Raw genomic sequence first — 23,368 nt, 5'->3', positions numbered from 1 at the left:
GTAGTAAGGTGAAAAGTAAAAGTGGCAGGCAGACAAATCCAGGGCAAAAAGCAAAAAGAGCCACTTTTCATAATTGTATAACGGCTAAGAGTGTTGTAAAAACAAGCCTGAAGGCTTTGTGTGTCAATGTGAGGAGCATTCGTAACAAGGTGGATGAATTGAATGTGCAGATAGTTATTAATGAATATGATATAGTTGGGATCACAGAAACATGGCTCCAGGGTGACCAAGGATGGGAGCTCAACATCCAGGGATATTCAATATTCAGGAGGGATAGACAGGAAAGAAAAGGAGGTGGGGTAGCGTTGCTCGTTGGAGAGGAGATTAACGCAATAGAAAGGAAGGACATTAGCCTGGAGGATGTGGAATCAATATGGGTAGAGCTGCATAACACTAAGGGGCAGAAAACGCTGGTGGGAATTGTGTACAGGCCACCTAACAGTAGTAGTGAGGTTGGGGATGGCATTAAACAGGAAATTAGAAATGCGTGCAATAAAAGAACAGTAGTTATAATGGGTGACTTCAATCTACGTATAGATTGGGTGAACCAAATTGGTAAGGGTGCTGAGGAAGAGGATTTCTTGGAATGCATGCGGGATGGTTTTCTGAACCAACATGTCGAGGAACCAACTAGAGAGCAGGCCATTCTAGATTGGGCATTAAGCAATGAGGAAGGGTTAGTTAACAATCTTGTCGTGCGAGGCCCCTTGGGTAAGAGTGACCATAATGTGGTGGAATTCTTCATTAAGATGGAGAGTGACATAGTTAATTCAGAAACAAAGGTTCTTAACTTAAAGAAGGGTAACTTTGAAGGTATGAGATGTGAATTAGCTAAGATAGACTGATAGAATGATACTTAAAGGGTTGACGGTGGATATGCAATGGCAAGTATTTAAAGATCGCATGGATGAACTGCAACAATTGTTCATCCCAGTTTGGCAAAAGAATAAACCAGGGAGGGTAGTGCACCCGTGGCTGACAAGGGAAATTAGGGATAATATCAGGTCCAAAGAAGAAACATATAAATTAGCAAAAAAAAGCGGCACACCTGAGGACTGGGAGAAATTCAGAGACCAGCAGAGGATGAGAAAGGGCTTAATTAGGAAAGGGGAAAAAGATTATGAGAGAAGGCTGGCAGGGAACATAAAAACTGACTGTAAAAGCTTTTATGGATATGTGAAAAGAAAAAGATTGGTCAAGACAAATGTAGGTCCCTTACAGTCAGAAACATATGAATTGATCATAGGGAATAAGGACATGGCAGACCAATTGAATAACTACTTTGGTTCTGTCTTCACTAAGGAGGACATAAATAATCTTCCAGAAATAGTAGGGGACCGAGGGTCTAGTGAGATGGAGGAACTGAGAGAAATACATGTTAGTAGGGAAGTGGTGTTAGGTAAATTGAAGGGATTAAAGGCAGATAAATCCCCAGGGCCAGATGGTCTGCATCCCAGAGTGCTTAAGGAAGTAGCCCAAGAAATAGTGGATGCATTAGTGATAATTTTTCAAAACTCCTTAGATTCTGGATTAGTTCCTGAGGATTGGAGAGTGGCTAATGTAACCCCACTTTTTAAAAAAGGAGGGAGAGAAAAACCGGGGAATTATAGACCAGTTAGTCTGACATCGGTGGTGGGGAAAATGCTAGAGTCGGTTATCAAAGATGTGATAGCAGCACATTTGGAAAGAGGGGAAATCATCGGACAAAGTCAGCATGGATTTGTGAAAGGAAAATCATGTCTGACGAATCTTATAGAATTTTTTGAAGATGTAACTAGTAGAGTGGATAGGGGAGAGCCAGTGGATGTGGTATATATAGATTTTCAAAAGGCTTTTGACAAGGTCCCACACAGGAGATTAGTGTGCAAACTTAAAGCACACAGTATTGGGGGTATGGTATTGATGTGGATAGAGAATTGGTTGTCAGACAGGAAGCAAAGAGTGGGAGTAAACGGGACCTTTTCAGAATGGCAGGCAGTGACTATTGGGGTACCACAAGGCTCAGTGCTAGGACCCCAGTTGTTTACAATATATATTAATGATTTAGACGAGGGAATTAAATGCAGCATCTCCAAGTTTGCAGATGACACGAAGCTGGGCGGCAGTGTTAGCTGTGAGCAGGATGCTAAGAGGATGCAGGGTAACTTGGATAGGTTAGGTGAGTGGGCAAATTCATGGCAGATGCAATTTAATGTGGATAAATGTGAGGTTATCCACTTTGGTTGCAAGAACAGGAAAACAGATTATTATCTGAACGGTGGCCGATTAGGAAAAGGGGAGGTGCAACGAGACCTGGGCATCATTGTACACCAGTCATTGAAGGTGGGCATGCAGGTACAGCAGGCGGTGAAAAAGGCAAATGGTATGTTGGCATTCATAGCAAAAGGATTTGAGTACAGGAGCAGGGAGGTTCTACTGCAGTTGTACAAGGCCTTGGTGAGACCACACCTAGAATATTGTGTGCAGTTTTGGTCCCCTAATCTGAGGAAAGACATTCTTGCCATAGAGGGAGTACAGAGAAGGTTCACCAGATTGATTCCTGGGATGGCAGGACTTTCATATGAAGAAAGACTGGATCGACTAGGCTTATACTCACTGGAATTTAGAAGATTGAGGGGGGATCTTATTGAAACATATAAAATTCTAAAGGGATTGGACAGGCTAGATGCAGGAAGATTGTTTCCGATGTTGGGGAAGTCCAGAACGAGGGGTCACAGTTTAAGGATAAAGGGGAAACCTTTTAGGATCGAGATAAGGAAAAACTTCTTCACACAGAGAGTGCTGAATCTGTGGAATTCTTTGCCACAGGAAACAGTTGAGGCCGGTTCATTGGATATATTTAAGAGGAAGTTAGATATGGCCCTTGTGGCTAAAGGGATCAGGGGGTATGGAGAGAAAGCAGGTACAGGGTTCTGAGTTGGATGATCAGCCATGATCATACTGAATGGCGGTGCAGGCTCAAAGGGCTGAATGGCCTACGCCTGCACCTATTTTCTATGTTTCTATGTTTACTTCAAGTGCTTTTTACTTCAGGTGATGTCATTTCAAAGGACTGTTGTTGGCTGTAAATTGGGGGTAGGATCTGCCGAAGAAACCATGAAGCTGTTGAAAAGAGAGTGTTCTGAACAAGATGCTCAAACCTCTTTGTAGTTAGATGGGTAACTTAAGTATTGATTAGTATTTTGTTTGTCATTTATAGCTTACACATATATCAATGCAAATAATTTAGGCAACATTGGTAAAGCTCGGATATATTTCTCCCACAACAACTTAGCTTCCCCTCACCTGGTTTCACCAGCTGGCTTCCCCTCCCCCCACCTTCTTAAACTGGCCATTTCCCCATCCATTCCAGTTCTAGCTCAAAACACCAATTGTTTATTCCACTCAATAAATGCTGCCTAACCTGTTGAGCTCCTCCAGCATTTTGTGTGTTGCCCTGGCAGTGGGCATTGTCTACATGGGCTTTGACAAAGTCCTACACAGGTGGCTGGTTCAGAACTTGCAGTCGCTTGGCATTCAGGACGAGGCAGTAAATTGGATTCAACATTCACTTAGCAGGAGAAGACAAACAGTGGTAGTAGATGTCGAACAAAAGAAAATCTGCAAATGGTGGAAATCCAAGCAAAGATGGCCAGGTCTCCATTATATAAAGGAAGTCACACCAAGAGCACTGGATATGGTAGGTGACCCCAACAGACTCACGGATGAAGTGTCTGTCTGTCTGGGGCCCTGAACAGTCGTGAGGGAAGAGGTGTAGGGGCAGGTGTAGCACTTGTTCCGCATGCAAGGATAATTGCCAGGAGGGAGAACAGTGGGAAGGTACGAATGGACAAGGGACTCACATAGAGAGCGATCCCTGCGAAAAGCAGAGAGTGGGGGGAGGGGAAGGGAAACATCTGCTTGGTGGTGGGATCCTGTTGGAGGCGGCAGAAATTACGGAGAATTATGTGCTAGATGCGGAGGCTAGTGGGGCTACACCTCTTTGAAGGAAGTGGGGAGAGCTGAAGGAGAATTATTAAGTGTGAGGACCAGTTGTCTGTCAGAGGAGAGTGATGGTGGAGGGGAACTGGTGACCAGAAAGAAAAGGAGAGCTTTGAGGTCTTCCTAATGGGAAATGGAGGTGTATAGGGACTGGACATACATAGTGAAAATAAGATGATCGGGGCCAGGGAACTTGAAATCACTGAAAAGAATAGTGTGTGAAGTGTCATGGATGGAGTAAGGAAGGGCTGAACCAGGGGAGATAAAACTGAGTCGAGATGGATACAATTTCAGTGGGGCAGGAACAAGCATAAAGAATGGGTCAACCTGGACAGGCATGTTCATGGATGGTTCATGGATAGTAGACGTTTGCATCTCTGACTGGAGGCTTGTGATTACTGGTGTGCCACAGGCATCATTGCTGGTTGTGTTTTTGTCTTTCATCTATGTCAACAATCTGGATGATAATATGGTAAACTGGTCTTCATAAATCAGAGTACTGAGTACAGGAGTTGAGATGTTATGTTGAAATTGTCTAAGACATTGGTGAGGCCTAAGTTGGAGTACCATGTGCAGTTCTGGTCACCTACCTGCAAGACAGATATCAATAAGATTGAAGGAAAACAGAGACAACTTACAAGAATGTTGTCAGGACTTGAGTACCTGGGTTATAGGGAAAGGTTGAAAAGGCTAGGATTTTATTCCCTAAAGATTAGGAGAATGAGGGCAGAGATTTGATAGAGATATCTCCACTACTAACATTTCTTGAGTTGCTAAGATCTTATAGAATCTCTAAATTCTGGAGAAAGGAGATCAAGTCTGTTCAACCTCAGCTCCAGCGACATCTACCTCTTTGTTCTTCAGTAACCAGCTGAAAATTGAGCAGCAGCAAGGAAATGACAGTGACATAGTCCAAAGAATTAAATTCACATCTATGGTTGAGATACGTACTTTGAAAAAGATAAAAACACACAAATACCTTGACAGGAGAAGAACGCATTGGACTGCGTCCTCTGGAGGAATTGCCTTGTCCTGAAGTTCTGCTTCTCAACATTTTTAACAGGTATTCTACTTCAGATTTATAAAAATCTCTTTCCTGCAATATATTCTTCACAAATGTATCTAACAGAAAAGGAGATTTACTTTCTTCATATGTGTGCAACTGAGCTTCTGTGTCTTCAGATTCTCGAAGAAAATCAAAATCTGGAATGAAACAGCAGAAAAATACAACTAGAACACTGTTACTGGCTTTCCAATTATTTATTACCAGGTCTCATGCATTGAAAAACTGTATTCTAACTACCATACTTTTGAGGTAGACAATTCAATTTTGTACTATAAGTTTTGGCTGGCAGAATACTTTGCCAGACAATAATTCATCAAGCTAAACTCAGCAAAGTATTCAATTACTGAGTTTATTTTTAATTTCAATACCAATCATCTGTTAGTTTTCCACTCAATCTTTCTACAGTATTGGTAATTTGATGGCCAATTTTTAAGCAGGTTTATACTGTAGAAAATTAACTGAAATTAGTCAACCTCACTTTGTACAAGATCATTTAATTAGTCAGTGAGAAATACAGTTGAAATCAGAAGTCTACATACACCTTAGCCAAATACATTTAAACTCAGTTTTTCACAATTCCTGACATTTAATCCTAGAAAACATTCCCTGTCTTACATCAGTTAGAATCACTACTTTACTTTATGAATGTGAAATGTCAGAATAATAGTAGAGAGAATGATTTATTTCAGCTTTTATTTCTTTCATCACATTTCCAGTGGGTTAGAAGTTTACATACACTTTGTTAGTATTTAGTAGCATTGGCTTTGGGTCAAACATTTTGGGTAGCCTTCCACAAGCTTCTCACAATAAGTTGCTGGTATCTTGTTCCATTCCACCAGACAGAGCTGGTGTAACTGAGTCAGGTTTATAGGCCTCCTTGCTTGCACTCGCTTTTTCAGTTCAGCCCACAAATTTTTTTTTATCAGATTGAGGTCAGGGCTTTGTGATAGCCACTCCAATACCTTGCCTTTGTTGTCCTTAACCAATTTTGCCACAACTTTGGAGGTATGCTTGGGGTCATTATCCATTTGGAAGACCCATTTGCGATGGAGCTTTAACTTCCTGGCTGATGTCATGAGATGTTGCTTCAATAGATCCCCATGATTTTCCTTCCTCATGATGACATCTATTTTGTGAAATGCACCAGTCCCTCCTGCAGCAAAGCACCTCCACAACATCATGCTGCCACCCTCATGCTTCACGGTTGGGATGGTGTTCTTTGGCTTGCAAGCCTTTTTCCTCCAAACATAACGATGGTCATTATGGCAAAACAGTTCAATTTTTGTTTCATCAGACCAAAGGGCATTTCTCCAAAAAGTAAGATCTTTGTCCCCGTGTGCGCTTGGAAACTGTAGTCTGACTTTTTTAAGTCAGTTTTGGAGCAGTGGCTTCTTCCTTGCTGAGCAGCCTTTCAGGTTATGTTCATATAGGACTCGTTTTACTGTGGATATAGATACTTGTCTACCTGTTTCCTCCAACATCTTCACAAGGTCCTTTGCTGTTGTTCTGGGATTACTTTGTACTTTTCACGCCAAAGTACGTTCATCTCTAGGAGACAGAATGCCCCTCCTTCCTGAGCAGTATGACGGCTGCGTGGTCCCATGGTGTTTATACTAGCGTACCATTGTTTGTACAGATGAACGTGGTACCTCCAGGCATTTGGAAATTGTTCCCAAGGATGAACCAGACTTGTGGAGGTTCACATTTTTTTTTCTGAGGTCTTGACTGATTTCTTTTGACTTTGTTTGTAAATTTCTGACCCGCTGGAACTGTGATATAGTCAATTAAAAGTGAAATAATCTGTCTGTAAACAATTGTTGGAAAAATTACTCGTGTCATGCACAAAGTAGATGTCCTCAACATCTTGCCAAAACTATAGTTTGCTAATATGAAATCTGTGGAGTGGTTAAACAATGAGTTTTAATTACTTCAACCTAAGTGTATGTAAACTTCTGACTTCAACTGTAGCTTTTATTCCATCCATCTGGCCTGGACTCAAAATATATATACTGTATATGGGGTTCAAAGATCAGTATGATACAGAACATCAAGTCCAAATGATTAGATTATTTGTTAATTTGATGACAATTTACTTCTTCTGAAGTGTGAGATTGAAATATTATTTTTACAACTGTAAAAACAGTAGGTAATAAATACAATTAAAATATTAATCAATTTCTAAATAAGCATAAATGAATCTTAATGTCGCAGGCAAAATACTAGCTACAATTTATATGAATGCCATGGATGAGGGTTTTTTTTGTTGTACAGTATACACTCAGTGGCCACTTTATTAAGTTACCTGCTCATTAATGCAGAATATCAAAGCAGCCAATCATATGGCAGCAACTTAATGCATAAAAGCAAGCAGATATGGTCCAGAGGTTCTGTTCGCCCTGATTATGCACTTCTGTGCTCTGATTCATTCTCTATTTTGACATCCATTAAAAGAGGTATTTCAAACAGTAGGCTAGATATTGGACAACATCTGTTGAGACTGCAAGGTCTAGGTTTGTATATCCATTTGCTAGACCAGAAGACTATAAGATATAAGAGCAGAACTAGGCCATTTGGCCCATCAAGACTGCTTTGCCATTTCATCATGGCTGATTCAATTTTCCTCCCAGCCCCAGTCACCTGCCTTCTCCTTGCATCCCTTCATGCTCTGACCAATCAACCTCTGCCTTAAATATACATACAGTCTTGGCCTCCACAGCTGTCTGTGGCAAAGAATTCCACAGATTCACCACTCTCTGGCTAAAGAAGTTCCTCCTCATCTGAAAGGACATCCCTGTGTCCTCTGGTCTTAGACTCTCCCACTGTAGGAAACAAACTCTCCACATCCACTCTTTATAGGCGTTTCACCATTCAATAGGTTTCAATGAGGTCACCCCTCATTTTTCTCAATTCTAGTTAATACAGGCTCAGAACCATCAAACGCTTTTCATATGACAAGCTAGTCAATCTTGGAATCATTTTTGTGAGCCTCCTTGGGTTGTAGACCATCCGAGCAGAATGAGGTGGTGCTCTTCTCGTTTGTGTTGGGTCTCAAACTGGAAGTGGAGAAGGCTGAGGCCAGATAAGGTAGCGAGGGATTGAGTAAGGAGATTAAAATTGCTTGCAACCAGGAGTTCCAGATGGTCACTGCGGATGAAGCACAGGTGCTCAGCAAAGCTGTTGCCTAGTCTGCATTTGGTCTCACCGATTTAGAGGAGGCCACATCAAGAATAATGAATGCAAGAGACAAGGATGGAAGAAGAACATGGTAAAGTGTTGCAGCTTCTTCTGTGGATGGGGGGGAAAGTAACTGTGGGGGGTGGGGTGATGGGTAGGTACAAACTAATCACAGAGACACAGTGAAGGTGGTCCCTGTAGGAAGCAGGTGGAGATGAGACTGGTGGAGGGATCATGCTGTGGCTAGTGAAAATGTCAAAGAATGGTATGCTGAATGCAGAGGCTGTTGTAATAAAAGGTAAGGACCAAGTGTTATTCCTTGTCTGGGGGCAGGTGGGGTGAATGCCAAATTGAAGGAAATTGAGATGCGAATGAGATCTCCATCAACCATACGAACATTTCAGAAAAGGGAGGACACTTCAGATGTCCCTAAATAGAAGGTGTCATCTTGAAAGCAGATGTAACAGAGAACTAAGAGAAAGGATCCTACCTTACAAAATATAGGGTAGGAGATGTAGTCAAGGTAGTTGTGTGTGTGGAGAGGGTCTTGTAGTAAATGTCTGGATATTTTGTCTCCTGAGATGGAGGCAGACAGAGATCAAGAAAGGGAAGAGTGGTGTTAGAAATAGTCCAAATATATTTGTGGACATCTTGAAAGTTAGTAGCAAAGTTGATCAAATTGAGGAATTTTGTATGAGTACAGGAGGCAGCACCAATTTAGTCATCAATGTAGCAGTGGAGGGAAATTGGTGCCATAACTTGAAGAGACAAACACTGCTCCACAACATTAACAAAAAGGCAGGCTTAGCTGAAGCTCACGCAAGTCCCCATGGCTTCAACTTTGATTTGTCGTAAGGGAGAGGAATCAAAAGAAAAGTTGCTCAAGGTAATAAAAGTTCTGTGTGTTGCTCAACAAGAGTATTGAGCACAATACTCTCTCAATAACATAAGAATGCTCCTAAAAGACATAGGAGCAGGATTAGGTCACTCGGCCTATGGAGTCTGCTCCACCATGGTGATCCATTTCCCTTTCACTCCCATTCTCTTGCCTTCTCCCCGTTACTTTTTGTCCCGACTAATTGAGAACCTTTAAAACTTCTGCCTTAAATACACCAAATGACCTGACCTCCACAGCTGCCTGTGACAATGAATTCTCTGAATAAAGAAATTCCTCTTCATCTCCATTCTAAATGGACAAACTTGAAATTTGAGAAGGAGAAACTAAATTCCAATGTATTTCACTGGAATAAAGGAAATTACAACAGCATGTGAGGGGAACTGACCAAGGTTGACTGGAAAGGGACACTAGTGCAAAGGACAGCAGAGCAGAAATGCTGAAGTTTCTGTGAAAAATGTAGGAAGTGCAAGACAGATACATTCCAAATAAGAAGCAATTTTCAAATGGAAGAAGGACACTACCATGGCTGACGAGTGAAGTCAGAGCCAAAGTAAAAGCAAAAGACAGGGCATACAATGAAGCCAAAGTTAGTGGCAAGTTAAAGAATTGGGAAGCTCTTAAAACTTGCAGAAAGAAATAAGAAGATCATTAGGAAGAAAAAGATGAATTATGAAAGGAAGCTGGCAACTAATATCAAAGAAGATACCGAAAGCATTTTAAGTATATAAAGGGTAAAAGAGGGTTGAGGGTAGATATAGGACCAATAGAAAATGACACTCTAAGATATATTTTAACGAGAGATGTAGAGATGGCAGAGGAACTGAATGCGTATTTTCCATCAGTCTTCAGAGAAAGTGAAGTATGTGATGTGAAAATTATGACTGAGCAGAAGGTGAATGCAATGTTGGCATTCATTTCTAGAGGTATACAATATAAGAGTAGGGATGTGATGTTGAGGCTCTATAAGGCACTCGTGAGACCAGACTTGGAGTATTGTGTGCAGTTTTGGGCTCTGTATTTTAGAAAAGATAGACTGACATTGGAGAGGGCTCAGAGAAGATTCACGAGAATGATTCCAGGAATAAAAAGGTTACTGTATGAGGAACCTCTGGCAACTCTTGGGCTGTATTCCCTGGAGTTCAGGAGAATGAGGGGGGATCTCATAGAAACATTCCAAATGTTAAAAGGCCTGAACAGATTAAATATGGCAGTTATTTCCCATGGTAGGGGATTCTAGGACAAGAGGGCATGTCTTCAGGATTGAAGGATGTCCATTTAGAAAAGAGATGCAGAGACTTTTATCTACTTTTAAAACCATCAACAGCCTTTGGTCAAATGGTTCAGTTTCTCATGAGCTGAGCAATGAGTGGCAGTATGGTTGACACTGAAGATTCAAAAATATGTCATTGAATGGCTCTTCACATGGCTTTAGACCACCTGGACAATACAAGCACCTATGTCAGGATGCTGTTCATCGACTATAGTTCAGCATTTAATACCATCATTCCCACAATCCTGATTGAGAAATTACAGAACCTGGGTCTCTATACCTCCCTCTGCAATTGGATCCTCGACTTCCTAACCAGAAGACCACAATCAGTGCAGATTGGTGATAACATCTCCTTGCTGACAATCAACACTGGTGCATCTCAGGGCTGTGTGCCTTGCCCACTGCTCTACTCTCTCTATACCCATGACTGTGTGGCTAGGCATAGCTCAAATACCATCTATAAATTTGCTGATGATACAACCATTGTTGGTAGAATCTCAGATGAAGATGAGAGGGCATCCAGGAGTGAGATATGCCACCTAGTGGAGTGGTGTTGAAGCAACAACCAGGCACTCAACGTCAGTAAGACAAAAGAGCTGATTGTGGACTTCAGGAAGGGTAAGACGAGAAAACACACACCAATCCTCATAGAGGGATCAGAAGTGGAGAGAGTGAGCAGTTTCAAGTTCCTGGGTGTCAAGATCTCCGAAGATTTAACCTGGTCCCAACATATCAATGCAGTTATTAAGAAGGCAAGACAGCGACTATACTTCATTAGGAATTTGAAGAGATCTGGTATGTCAACAAGTACACTCAAAAACTTCTATAGATGTACCCTGGAGAGCATTCTGAGCGGCTACATTACTGTCTGGTATGGGGGGGGGGGGGGGGCTACTGCACAGGACAAAAAGAAGCTGCAGAGGGTTGTAAATTTAGTCGGATCCATCTTGGGTACTAGCCTACAAAGTACCCAGGACATCTTCAAGTCTCAGAAAGGCAGCATCCATTCTTAAGGACATCCAGCACCCAGGGCATGCCCTTTTCTCACTGTTACCATCAGGTAGGAGGTACAGAAGTCTGAAGACACACACTTAGCAATTCAGGAACAGCTTCTTTCCCTCTGCCATCCGATCCCTAAATGGACATTGAACCTTTGAAAACTACCTCACTTTTTTTATATTATTTCTGTTTTTTGCATGTTTATTTTCCTCAGCAATATTTTTATTGTTTTTTTTAAATCAAGAAAGCATAGTACAAAGGAGGTTTGTGCAGTACATAACAAATGTAACAAATGTACAATTCACATCTATGAAAGAGATGCATCCATAAGTACAATTATGCTTTGGTTGCCTCCCTGCCCCGACCTGCCCCTCCCAATTCCCATCTCCAAGCCAACATTGCGTTAGCAAAAAGGGTTAACTAGAACCTTTATCCCCACAGAGCTGCATTGGTATAGAGAAGGTGTATTTTCCTAACACATAAACTGTTGTATGTTTACATGTCTGAGTTCGTAGAATTTTACCGGAGAATGCTGAAAGTCAGGGAGTTACGTGCAAAGGAAAAGAAGAAAGGCTAAACCTTTAGTTTGGCTGGGAGTCCTGAAAATATTCAAGAAAGGGTCCCCACACCTTTTGGAACTTTATGCCTGAATTGAGAGTTGAATAATGGATTTTCTCAAGATATAGACTGGACATGATGTCCTTAATCCACTGAGCATGGGTGGACGGGGCAGCATCCCTCCACCTGAGCAAGACTGCACACCTGGCCAAAAGAGAGGCAAAAGACAGTATGCGACGTTTGGTCGAACATAGGTGCGTGTCCCCCTCTCCAGAGGTGCCGAAAAGAGCAATCAAAGGATTAGTTTCCAGATTGTAATTAAGTATTTGGGATAGAATTAGGGCATGTTCAGTACATGTGAATAAGGGAAGCTTCGCCCCTTTTGCGTTTGTCGCAACAGGGATTAACATCTGGGTAAATGTGAGATCATTTAGTTTTAGACATATAGGCCCTGTGTACAACCTTGAACTGTAACAGGCAGTGGCGGGGCACATAAAGAGGTTGAGTTAACTAACTTGAGAACTGAATCCCACACATCATCTGACAGTGAAAAATTTAAATCTTGCTCCCAGGCAGTTTTAATTTTGTCAAGGGGGTCTCGCCTCAGAACTGCTAGCTTGTCACAAGTAGTAGATATTAGACCTTTGCACAATGGATTCATGCAGAAAAACATATCAACGACATTTGTGTCGGGTGCCTCAGGGAAGTCTGATAACAAAGGGCTTATAAAATGTCTAATTTGCAATTATCTTAAGAAATGAGTGTTGGGTAAGTAAAATTTTGCAGACAATTGTTCAAATGATGCAAAGCAGTTGTCTATAAAAAGATCTTTAAAGCACCTGATGCCCTGTCTGTACCAGTCTTGAATTGTTGGATCATCTATAGAAGGCTGGAAGAGGTGATTATGTAGAATAGAACTTGAAAGAGAGAAGCCATACAGACCACTATACTTTCTGAACTGAACCCATACTCTCAGGGTGTGCCTGATAACAGGATTAGCAATTGGTTTAGGTGTAAGAAAAGGGAGTGTGGATCCAAGAAGTGTGGAAATAGAGACATTCTTAATAGAGTTCAGCTCCATTGCCATCTATATTGGGCAGTCAGATTGGTTGTGGAAATAAGACCAAAAGATGAGATAGAGTATGTTAGCTACCCAGTAATAAGTGGAAATTGGGCAGAGCCATGCCCCCAACACTTTTAGGTTTTTGAAGATGAACTTTATTCAGTTGGGGATGCTTGCCTTTCCATAAGTAGGATGATATGACTGAGTCTAGCAAGTCAAAGAAGACTTTAGGAATGAAAATTGGTATGGATTAAAAAAAAGAATTTAAGAAGGATGTTCATTTTGACAACATTAATTCGGCCCATCAGGGACATGGACAGGGGTGACACTGTGCTAGGTTCTGTTTTGTATGATTTAACAAATTAGTGAAATGTTCTCCAAAAAGATGTTTATAATTCCTTGTTACTGTGACACCAAGTAAATTGCTTATTCACTACCTTAAAAGGGAGGTTATGGAACTCTGACGCTTGTGCTTCTCCATTTATTGGAAAAAGTTCGCTCTTATGTAAATTAAGTTTATATCCTGAAAACAGGCTAAATTTGTTAAGGAGTGAGAACATGGGGGGTTAAGGAGGTGATCGGGTTTGATATAAAAAGTAAAAGATCATCAGCAGAAAGGGAGACTTTGTGCTCAACTCCCTCCCTCCAAATCCCCGTCAGATCCGCACAACTGCAGATTGCAATCGCCAGTGGCTCTATGGCCAGATCGAAAAGTAACGGGCTTAAGGGGCACCCTTGGCGGTTTCCACGTTTCAGATTGAAAGGTTGGGATTGCTGAGAGTTGGTCAAAACAGAGGCAGTGGGACACGAATTTAACAGTTTAATCCACGTAATGAAACATGGTCCAAAATCAAATTTTTCTAAAACAGCAGAGAGGTAATTCCATTCCACCCAGTCAAACGCTTTCCCTGTGTCTAAGGAGATAACACATTCAGGAATCCCAACTGAAGGTGAGTATAAGAGATTTAAAAGATGGCGTATGTTAAAAAAGGGGAGGCAGTTTTTGACAAGACTGGTTTAGTCTTCAGAAATAATAGAGGGTAGGAAATTCTCTGATCTACGGGCCAGAACTTTAGCTAAGATTTTGACATCAACATTTAACAGAGGGATTGGCCTGTATGAGGAGCACTCTGTTGGATCTTTGCCTCTGTTCACTAGAAGAATGATGCTTGCCTCATTAAATGATGCTGACAGTTTACCTTTTTAAACGAATCAGATAAAACCAAGGATAGTTGAGGTGAGAGCAGTGACGAAAACGATTTAAAGAATTCTACAGGGAACCCATTGGGTCCTGGAGATTTACCAGTCTGCAGTGACAAGATGGCTGAAGCTATTTCTTCTAATGATATTGGCTCATTCAGTCTCATTTTGACATCAGGAGAGAGTGTAGGGGTATTTAAGCTATTTAAAAAATTCTCGACCAAAATGTTATCATTTGGAGATTCAGAGGTGTAAAGTCGGGAGTAAAAGTTCCTGAATGTGTCGTTGATTTCAGAGTGATTCAAGGTGATGCTTCCATTTTCCATTTGAATTTTTGTGATGTGTTGTTTGGCTTTGAAGCCTTAATTGGTTGGCTAAAAATTTACCAGATTTGTCTCCATGATTATAGAACCAGCTCTTGCTCTTCAAGATTTAGCGTTCAATTCGGTGAGTGGAAATAAGGTCAAGTTTAGTTTGGAGTTCCACTCGTATTTACACAGCTCCGGATTTTTAATGAGCATATTGTTGGTTTATTTCTTTAATTTGATTGGCCAGGTCAAGTCGTTCTTTATAGTTCTTTCTTTTCATATTCACAGTGCAGGAAATTATTTGACCCCTGAGGTATGCTTTCAAAGCATCCCAAACAACCAGGCTTGAGGTTTCAGGTGACATATTGGTATTAAGGAAAGAGATTATCTAGTCCTCCATAAATTTTACAAAGTCATTATCTGACAGTAAGGTTGAATTAAAAGGCCAATGCTTATTTATTTGAGGAAGGCCAGGAAGAATTATAGACAGGACAACCAGAGCATGGTCTGATATCACTATGCTCTGATAAGCACAGGAATGGACCGATGGAATCAGCTGAATATTCTCTCTTATTTGGGTACAGAAAGCGCCATACATCAGAGATGCCATAGCTGGAGAGGAAGGACTGAATTAATGAGGCAGATTTGCTTAGTACTCTGGGAATAGGAGACGATTGATCCAGCACTGGATCTAACCAACAGTTGAAGTCTCTGCCTCGTATGAGAGAGTATGAACTCAAATCAGTCAGCGCAGGAAAAAAAAACATTCAAAGTCCACGTCATCTGAGTTAGGACCATGTATGTTAGCCCACGCTACCAGTGTGCTATATAATTTCCCCAAGACAATAACAAAACAGCCATTTGTATCTGATATTTTGTTGTGGAGCTCAAAGGGAATGTTTTGATTTATGAGAATTGAGACTCCCCCCCCCCCCCCGGCTTTTAGTCTGAAAAGTGGAGTGAAAGTGCTGCCCTGCCCATCGTGACATAAGATAGCAGTTATCAGAACTGTGAATGTGTACTTCTTGTAGAAATGCAATTGCTGTGTTAAACTGTTTGAGATGTGAGGACACCTTCCTTCTTTTAACAGGATGATTCAGCCCCTTGACACTCCAGCTCACAAAATTTAACGGCCAGTGAGCGGGTGGGCCAGTGAAGGAGTGGAGCTTTGAGGCTTTGACTCCAGAGGCTTCAACGAGAAGAGGAGAATGTGCTTGCTCTCAGTTCGGCTTTACAATGCCTCCTGAGACAGTGATGTGCCTCTCACGTGAGATGTGGCAGTCTTGGGGGAACTCCCCTCTCCCGCAGAGTCACATGTGCCAGAAGTGTATGCAGCTGGAAGACCGTGCAAAGAAGCTGGAGCAACAGTTGGATGACCTTCAACTCATAAGGGAGAATGAGGCAGTCATAGATGAGAGCTACAGGGAGGTAGTCACACCTAGGCTGCTGGAAGCAGGTTGTTGGGTGACAGTCAAAGGGGGGAAAGCGAAGGTGAGTAGTCAGGTAGTGCAGAGCACCCCGTAGCCATTTTCCTGAATAATAAGTTTACTGTCCTGGATACTGTTGGCGGGGACGACTGACCAGGGGTGAGCCACGGTGGCAGGGCCTCTGGCACTGAGTCTGACCCTGTGGTGCGGAAGGGTGGGTCAGAGAAGAGGAGAGCTGTCATCATTGGGGACTCTATAGTCAGGGGAGCAGGCAGGAGATTTTGTGGACGTGAGAAGGACTCCCGCATGGTTTGTTGCCTCCCGGGTGCACGACATCCTGGTACGAGAGGGAAAGCAACCAAAAGTTGTGATACATGTTGGTACTAATGACATAGGCAGGAAGAGGGATGAGATTCTGGTGTGAGTTTCGGGAACTAGGCAGAAGACTGAAGAACAAGATCTCAAGGGTGGCGTTCTCAGGATTGCTGCCAGTGCTACGATAGTGATGGTAAGAATTGGAAGAGATGGCAGTTGAATGCATGGCTGAGGAGTTGGGGCAAGGGGCAGGGTTTTAGATTTTTGGATCATTGGGATCTCTTCTGGGGAAGGTGGGACCTGTACAGATTGGATGGGTTGCACCTGAATTCCAGGGAGAGCAATATCTTTGCAGGCAGGTTTGCTAGCATGGTTTGGGAGGGTTTAAAATAATTTGCAAGGGGGATGGGACCTGGAGTGATAGAGCAGTGGAAGAAATGCATGGAGTAAAGCCAGATCTAACATATAGAGAGGCTTTGAGGAAAGAGAAGCAAAATAAAATGTGTAAAGGTAGTAAGGTAGAAGGGCTAAAGTGTGCGTACTTCAACGCAAGAAGCATCAGGAACAAAGGTGATGAACTGAGAGCTTGGATACATACATGGAATTATTATGTAGTGGCCATTACAGAGACAGGGTTGGCACCAGGGCAGGAATGGATTCTCAATATTCCTGGATTTCAGTGCTTTAAAAGGGATAGAGAGGGGGGGAAAGGGGGAGGAGGGGTGGCATTACTGGTCAGGGATACTACTACAGCTACAGAAGGGGTGGGTAACGTAGCAGGATCCTCTTTGGAGTCAGTATGGGTGGAAGTCAGGAACAGGAAGGGAGCAGTTACTCTATTGGGAGTATTCTATAGGCCCTCGGTAGCAGCAGAGATACCGAGGAGCAGATTGGGAGGCCAATTTTGGAGAAGTGCAAAAATAACAGGGTTGTTTTCATGGGTGACCTTAACTTCCCTAATATTGATTGGCACTTGATTAGTTCCAATGGTTTAGACAGGGCAGAATTTGTTAAGTGTGTCCAGAACGGATTCCTGTCACAGTATGTTGACAGGCCGACTAGGGGGAATGCCATACTAGATCTAGTATTAGGTAACGAACCAGGTCAGGTCACAGATTGCTCAGTGGGTGAGCATCTGGGGGACAGTGACCACCGCTCCCCGGCCTTTAGCATGTCATGGAAAAGGATAGAATCAGAGAGGACAGGAAAATTTTTAATTGGGGAAGGGCAAATTATGAGGCTATAAGGCTAGAACTTGCGGGTGTGAACTGGGATGATGTTTTTGCAGGAAAATGTACTATGGACATGTAATCGATGTCTAGGGATCTCTTGCAGGATGTTAGGGATGAATTTGTCCCGGTGAGGAAGATAAAGAGTGGTAGGGTGAAGGAACCACGGGTGACAAGTGAGGTGGAAAATCTAGTCAGGTGGAAGAAGGCAGCAGGCATGAGGTTTAGGAAGCAAGGGTCAGATAGGTCTATTGAGGAATATAGGGTAGCAAGAAAGGAGCTTAAGAAGGGGCTGAGGAGAGCAAGAAGGGGGCATGAGAAGGCCTTGGCGAGTAGTATAAAGGAAAACCCCAAGGCATTCTTCAATTATGTGAAGAACAAAAGGATGACAGGAGTGAAGGTAGGACCTATCAGAGATAAAGGTGGGAAGATGTGCCTGGAGGCTGTGGAAGTGAGCGAAGTCCTCAATGAATACTGCTCTTCTGTATTCACCAATGAGAGGGAACTTGATGACAGTGAGGACAATATGAGTGAGGTTGATGTTCTGGAGCATGTTGATATTAAGGGAGAGCAGGTGTTGGAGTTGTTAAAATACATTAGGATGGATAAGTCCCCGGGGGCCTAACCGAATATTGCCCAGGCTGCTCCATGAGGTGAGGGAAGAGATTGCTGAGCCTCTGACTAGGATCTTTATGTCTTCGTTGTTCACGGGAATGGTACCGGAGGATCAGAGGGAGGCGAATGCTGTCCCCTTGTTGAAAAAAGGTAGTGGGATAGTCCAAGTAATTATAGACCTGTGAGCCTTACGTTTGTGGTGGGAAAGCTGTTGGAAAAGATTCTTAGAGATGGGATCTATGGGCATTTAGAGAATCATGGTCTGATCAGGGACAGTCAGCATGGCTTTGTGAAGGGTAGATCGTGTCTAACAAGCCTGATAGAGTTCTTTGAGGAGGTGATCAGGCATATCAATGAGGGTAGTGTAGTGGACGTGATCTACGTGGATTTTAGTAAGGCGTTTGACAAGGTTCCACACGGTAGGTTTATTCAGAAAGTCAGAAGGCATGGGATCCAGGGAAGTTTGGCCAGGTGGATTCGGAATTAGCTTGCCTGCAGAAAGCAGAGGGTCATGGTGGAGGGAGTACATTCGGATTGGAGGGTTGTGACTAGTGGTGTCCCACACGGATCAGTTCTGGGACTTCTACTTTTCATGATTTTTATTAAAGACCTGGATGTGGGGGTAGAAGGGTGGGTTGGCAAGTTTGCAGACGACACAAAGGTTGGTGGTGTTGTGGGTAGTGTAGAGGATTGTCGAAGATTGCAGAGAGACAGTGATAGGATGCAGAAGTGGGTTGAGAAGTGGCAGATGGAGTTCAACCCAGAGAAGTGTGAGGTGGTACACTTTGGAAGGACAAACTCCAAGGCAGAGTACAAAGTAAATGGCAGGATACTTGGTAGGGTGGAGGAGCAGAGGGATCTGGGGATACATGTCCACAGACCCATGAAACTTGCCTCACAGGTAGATAGGGTAGTTAAGAAAGCTTATGGGGTGTTAGCTTTCATAAGTCGAGGGATAGAGTTTAAGAGTTGCGAGGTAATGATGCAGCTCATAAAACTCTGGTTAGGCCACACTTGGAGTACTGTGTCCAGTTCTGGTCGCCTAACTATAGGAAGGATGTGGAAGCATTGGAAAGGGTACAGAGGAGATTTACCTGGATGCTGCCTGGTTTGGAAAGCATGCATTATGATCAGAGATTAAGGGAGCTAGGGCTTTACTCTTTGGAGAGAAGGAGGATGAGAGGAGACATGATAGAGGTATACAAGATATTAAGAGGAATGAATACAGTGGACAGCCAGCGCCTCTTCCCCAGGGCACCACTGCTCAATACAAGAGGACATGGCTTTAAGGTAAGGAGTGGGAAGTTCAAGGGGGATATTAGAGGAAGGTTTTTTACTCAGAGAGTGGTTGGTGCGTGGAATGCACTGCCTGAGTCAGTGATGGAGACAGATACACTAGTGAAATTTAAGAGACTACTAGACAGGTATATGGAGGAAATTAAGGTGGGGGTTATATGGGAGGCAGGTTTAAGGGTCAGCACAACATTGTGGGCCAAAGGACCTGTACTGTGCTGTGCTGTACTATTCTATGTTCTCTGTTCTAACCATTCTCCTTTAAGAAGGATACAGGTTGATAGGCACAAGCAGTGTCACATTTTTGGGTATCAGCTCTAAGGCAAAAGTGTAATACAAAGAGAAACAGGGCAGAAGTAAATCCTGTATAACAAGGACTTCTAAGGGTTCTTAAAAGAAAACTGGCATTGGAGTACCCTCCCCCCCCACCCACAACAAGACAGCTGCCAGAGAACCTAGCAGCGAGCTCTTAAGAACAGTAATCATCCAACGGTACAACTTCCTATCACGCGTAGTGTCTTTAACTCCATTACTGTTATTTGAAGGAAACAGTAAGCATTCAACACTCCTAAATTGACAATGTACTTAGTGAAAGATAAAACAATTCCCCCAAGGTTTATTAGACATGGCTCTAAAAATTGAACCATAAAACAGAAATATAAACTGATACTTGAAAAAAACAGACTTTACCCAGTGCTCTTTTCGCGAAAGGTTGTAGAGTTCACTGAATTGGAGGTAAAAGGAAATACTCTCGCGAGAGAGCAGACTGAACGAGTATTATTCCACCTATCATGGTAGTCAGTACCTAACACGACCAAATCAGACCAGACCTCACTGTCCAAGCACTGCAAACGTTACCTGGCATAAGGTATGGGAAAAAATATTTTATGAAGAATCCAGTGTAGTGGGGAGGCTATCGATGTTTTTCCGTACTTCATCTACCGAGCGTAGCCACTTCTTGTCACCGCTGGGAAGTGTAATGTGTAGCCATGCAGGATATAGAAGGGAAGGCCTGAATCCTCAGTTGTATAGCTCCATCATTACTTCTCTGTACTCGGCTCGCAGGCTCAAAACTTCGGGAGAATAGTCCTCCACAACCCGAATCTGCCGGTTGTGGTATTCTAACTTCCCTCTCTGCTGGGCCTCCCTAACCAGGAGATCTTTTATCTAGTAGCGGTGAAGTCGAAGAATAACCAGGCATGGTCTCTGTCCTGGGGCTGGTTTAGATGCTAGTGAATGGTGGGCTCTATCAATCTCAGGCAGGGATGGGAGCGTGTCCTTCCCAAAGATCTCACAAAGCAGTAGGACACCTGCCTTCAATAGATTCAGGAAGGCCCAGGATGCGTTGGGTCTGCCATCTGCTCCGGCCCTCCAAGTTAGTAACTTTAGCCATTAGCTTGGTATTGTTTTCATGTAAGCCGGAGCAGATGTTTTCCAGCTCACTGACGCGCTGGCTCAGGTCGTCCATAGCGAGCTCGAGAGAGAGAGGGTAAGCGATGGCCATGGTCCTCCACTTTGCATTGGATTTCATCAAGTTTTGTTTCCAGCAGGCCAAAAGAAGATTTAAATTCGGCCGCTAACGCCACATGGTGTTGGTCTAGAAGCGTGGAGATAGCCTCTACTGTCAGGCCAACCGCCAAATTGTCTTTTTTCCTGGATTTAGTACTCTTTGAGGTTGTTGTGGAGCGAGTAAACTTGCAGGTGGGGGAAGGGCAAAAAAAGTCCAACAGTTTGGTATGAGAAAGGGGGGAAGAAGGAGCGTGAAAATAGAAAGTAGGATGGAGTGCATATTCTCTGCGACTACTCCATTTGGCTGCCTACCGGAAGTCCTTTTGTGCATGATTTTTAATCTATTCAATATACATATACTGTGATTTATTTATTTATTTAATATTGTTATTACTGTTTCTTCCATGTTCTGCATTGCATTGAACTGCTGCTGCTAAGTTAACAAACTTCACGACACATACCGGTGATAACAAACCTGATTCTAATTCTTTTCCAGCAGGAGGATTTCAATGAAGCTCTCAATTCACATTGAGAGGACTAGAATATAAAAGCAAGGATGTACTGTTTAGGGTCCAGAGGAGGTTCACAAGAATGTTCCTGGGAATGAGAGCCTTAACGTATGAGCACCATTTGATATCTCTGGTCCCATCCTCGCTGGATATAGAAGGATGAGGGTAGATATCATACTCAATACTGAAAGCCTTAATTAGAGTGGATGTGGAGAGGACGTTTCCATTAATAGAAAAATCTATGATCTTTGGGCTCACACTTTGAACTGAGAAGAGGAGAGATTTCTTCCAGCCAAAGGATGCTGAATCAGTGGAATTTGTCACCACAGAAGGTTGTGGAGAACAAGTCATTGGGTGTATTTAAAGCAGACACTGATATAGTCTTAATTGGTAAGGGGGTTATGGTAAGGGCATTAAGGGTTCCAGGAGAAGGCAGGCGAATGAGGTTAAGAAGAAAAAAAACATGATCGAATGATGAAGCAGATTCAATGGGTCAAATAGACTACTTATCATCTAATATCAACTTCAGATAACATTAATCTTTCTACAGTGCTCTGGGGTTTCATTATTGCTCTGGCTGAAAATCATTGGCACAGACCAAGGTTTAGATAACAGAATTTCTTATCTCATTGATAATTTTTATACATCTGAATTAACTTTTTAATTAACAGCTAACCTTTATCAAAAGCTTTCTCAGCTTTATTTTGTTGACAATTCTCAAACGAAGTTATCGCCCCATTACTCCCTTCAGACTTCGCCTGTAATTCTGCTCTAATTTCCTCAAGTTGCTGTTTGGATTTTGCTGTGTCCTGGAGAAGGGGAGAAAAACTATAAACTGGAGGCATTTAACATATATGCCAAATAACAAGATGTTGCAAAACACAAAAAAATGCTGGAGGAACTCAGCAAGTCAGGTGGCATCTATGGAGGGTAATAAACAGTCAATGTTTTGGGCCAAGAACATTTATCGGGGCTGGAAGGGAAAGGGAACGAAACCAGAATAAGAAGCTGGTGAGTGACAGGTAAAACCAAGTGAGGGAAAGGTAGGGAGAGGGGCTGAAGTGAGAAGCTGGAATGTGATAGGTGGAAGAGGTAAAGAGCTGAAGAAGGAGGATACGTACACGACGCTGGAAGAACTCAGCAGGTCAGGCAGCATCTGTGAGAAAAGAGTAGCCAATGTTTTGGGCCGAGACCCTTCATCAGGAATGGGGGGGGGGGGTGGAAAGAGAGGGCCGAAGCCCAGTAATAGAGGTAGGGGAGGGGGAAGGGCTAGAGGTGCTAGGTGGAGAACCAATCAGAGGAAGGATAAAGGGAGGAGGGGGAGGGGATAAGCATGAAAGAACTGTAGAGATAAAGGAGCAGAAAGTTGAAAGGGGAGAGGGGCAGAGAGGTACCTAGGATAGGGGAAGGGGGAGGGGGAGGGAATTACCAGAAATTGGAGAATTCAATGTTCATACCACCAGGCTGGAGGCTACCCAGATGGAAGATGAGGTGTTGCTCCTCCAACCTGAGTTTGGCCTCATCATGGCAGTAAAGGAGGCCATGTATGGACATATCTAGATGGGAATGAGAGGCAGAGTTGAAGTGGGTGGCAACCGGGAGGTCCTGTCTATTGTGACGGACGGAGCGGCGGTGCTCAACTTTCAACTTTTTGCTCCTTTATCTCTACAGTTCTTTCATGTTTATCCCCTCCCTTTATCCTTCCTCTGATTGGTTCTCCACCTGGCGCCTCTAGCCCTTCCCCCTCCCCTACCTCTATTACTGGGCTTCGGCCCTCTCTTAACCCCCCCCCCCCCCATTCCTGATGAAGGGTCTCGGCCCAAAACGTTGGCTACTCTTTTCTCACAGATGCTGCCTGACCTGCTGAGTTCTTCCAGCGTCGTGTATGTATTCTTTGATCCACAGCATTTGCAGTTGTATTTTTGTGTGAAGAAGGAGGAACTTGATAGGGAGG

At 43.0% G+C, this 23,368-nt stretch overlaps 1 protein-coding gene across 6 annotated transcripts in view; it reads right to left on the bottom strand.

Moving 5' to 3' along the window:
* tsga10 (testis specific, 10) overlaps positions 1–23,368 on the bottom strand; it is a 165,958-nt gene that overhangs the window by 69,782 nt on the left and 72,808 nt on the right. For 4 of the 6 annotated variants that reach the window (XM_073044038.1, XM_073044039.1, XM_073044040.1 and 1 more), the window contains 2 exons: positions 22,091–22,223; positions 4,961–5,184 (listed from right to left, as the gene is read on the bottom strand). In XM_073044038.1, the coding sequence (XP_072900139.1) occupies positions 4,961–5,184; positions 22,091–22,223 (357 nt within the window). The remainder of the gene's footprint in view (positions 1–4,960; positions 5,185–22,090; positions 22,224–23,368) is intronic. The other 2 variants (XM_073044042.1, XM_073044043.1) reach the window with 1 other exon arrangement.

The sequence above is a fragment of the Hemitrygon akajei genome, chromosome 4, assembly GCF_048418815.1.
Source record: "Hemitrygon akajei chromosome 4, sHemAka1.3, whole genome shotgun sequence".
Classification (NCBI taxonomy): Eukaryota; Metazoa; Chordata; class Chondrichthyes; order Myliobatiformes; family Dasyatidae; genus Hemitrygon; species Hemitrygon akajei.
Note: the sequence above shows the minus strand (reverse complement) of the source record. Positions and strands in the feature narration are given on the sequence as shown.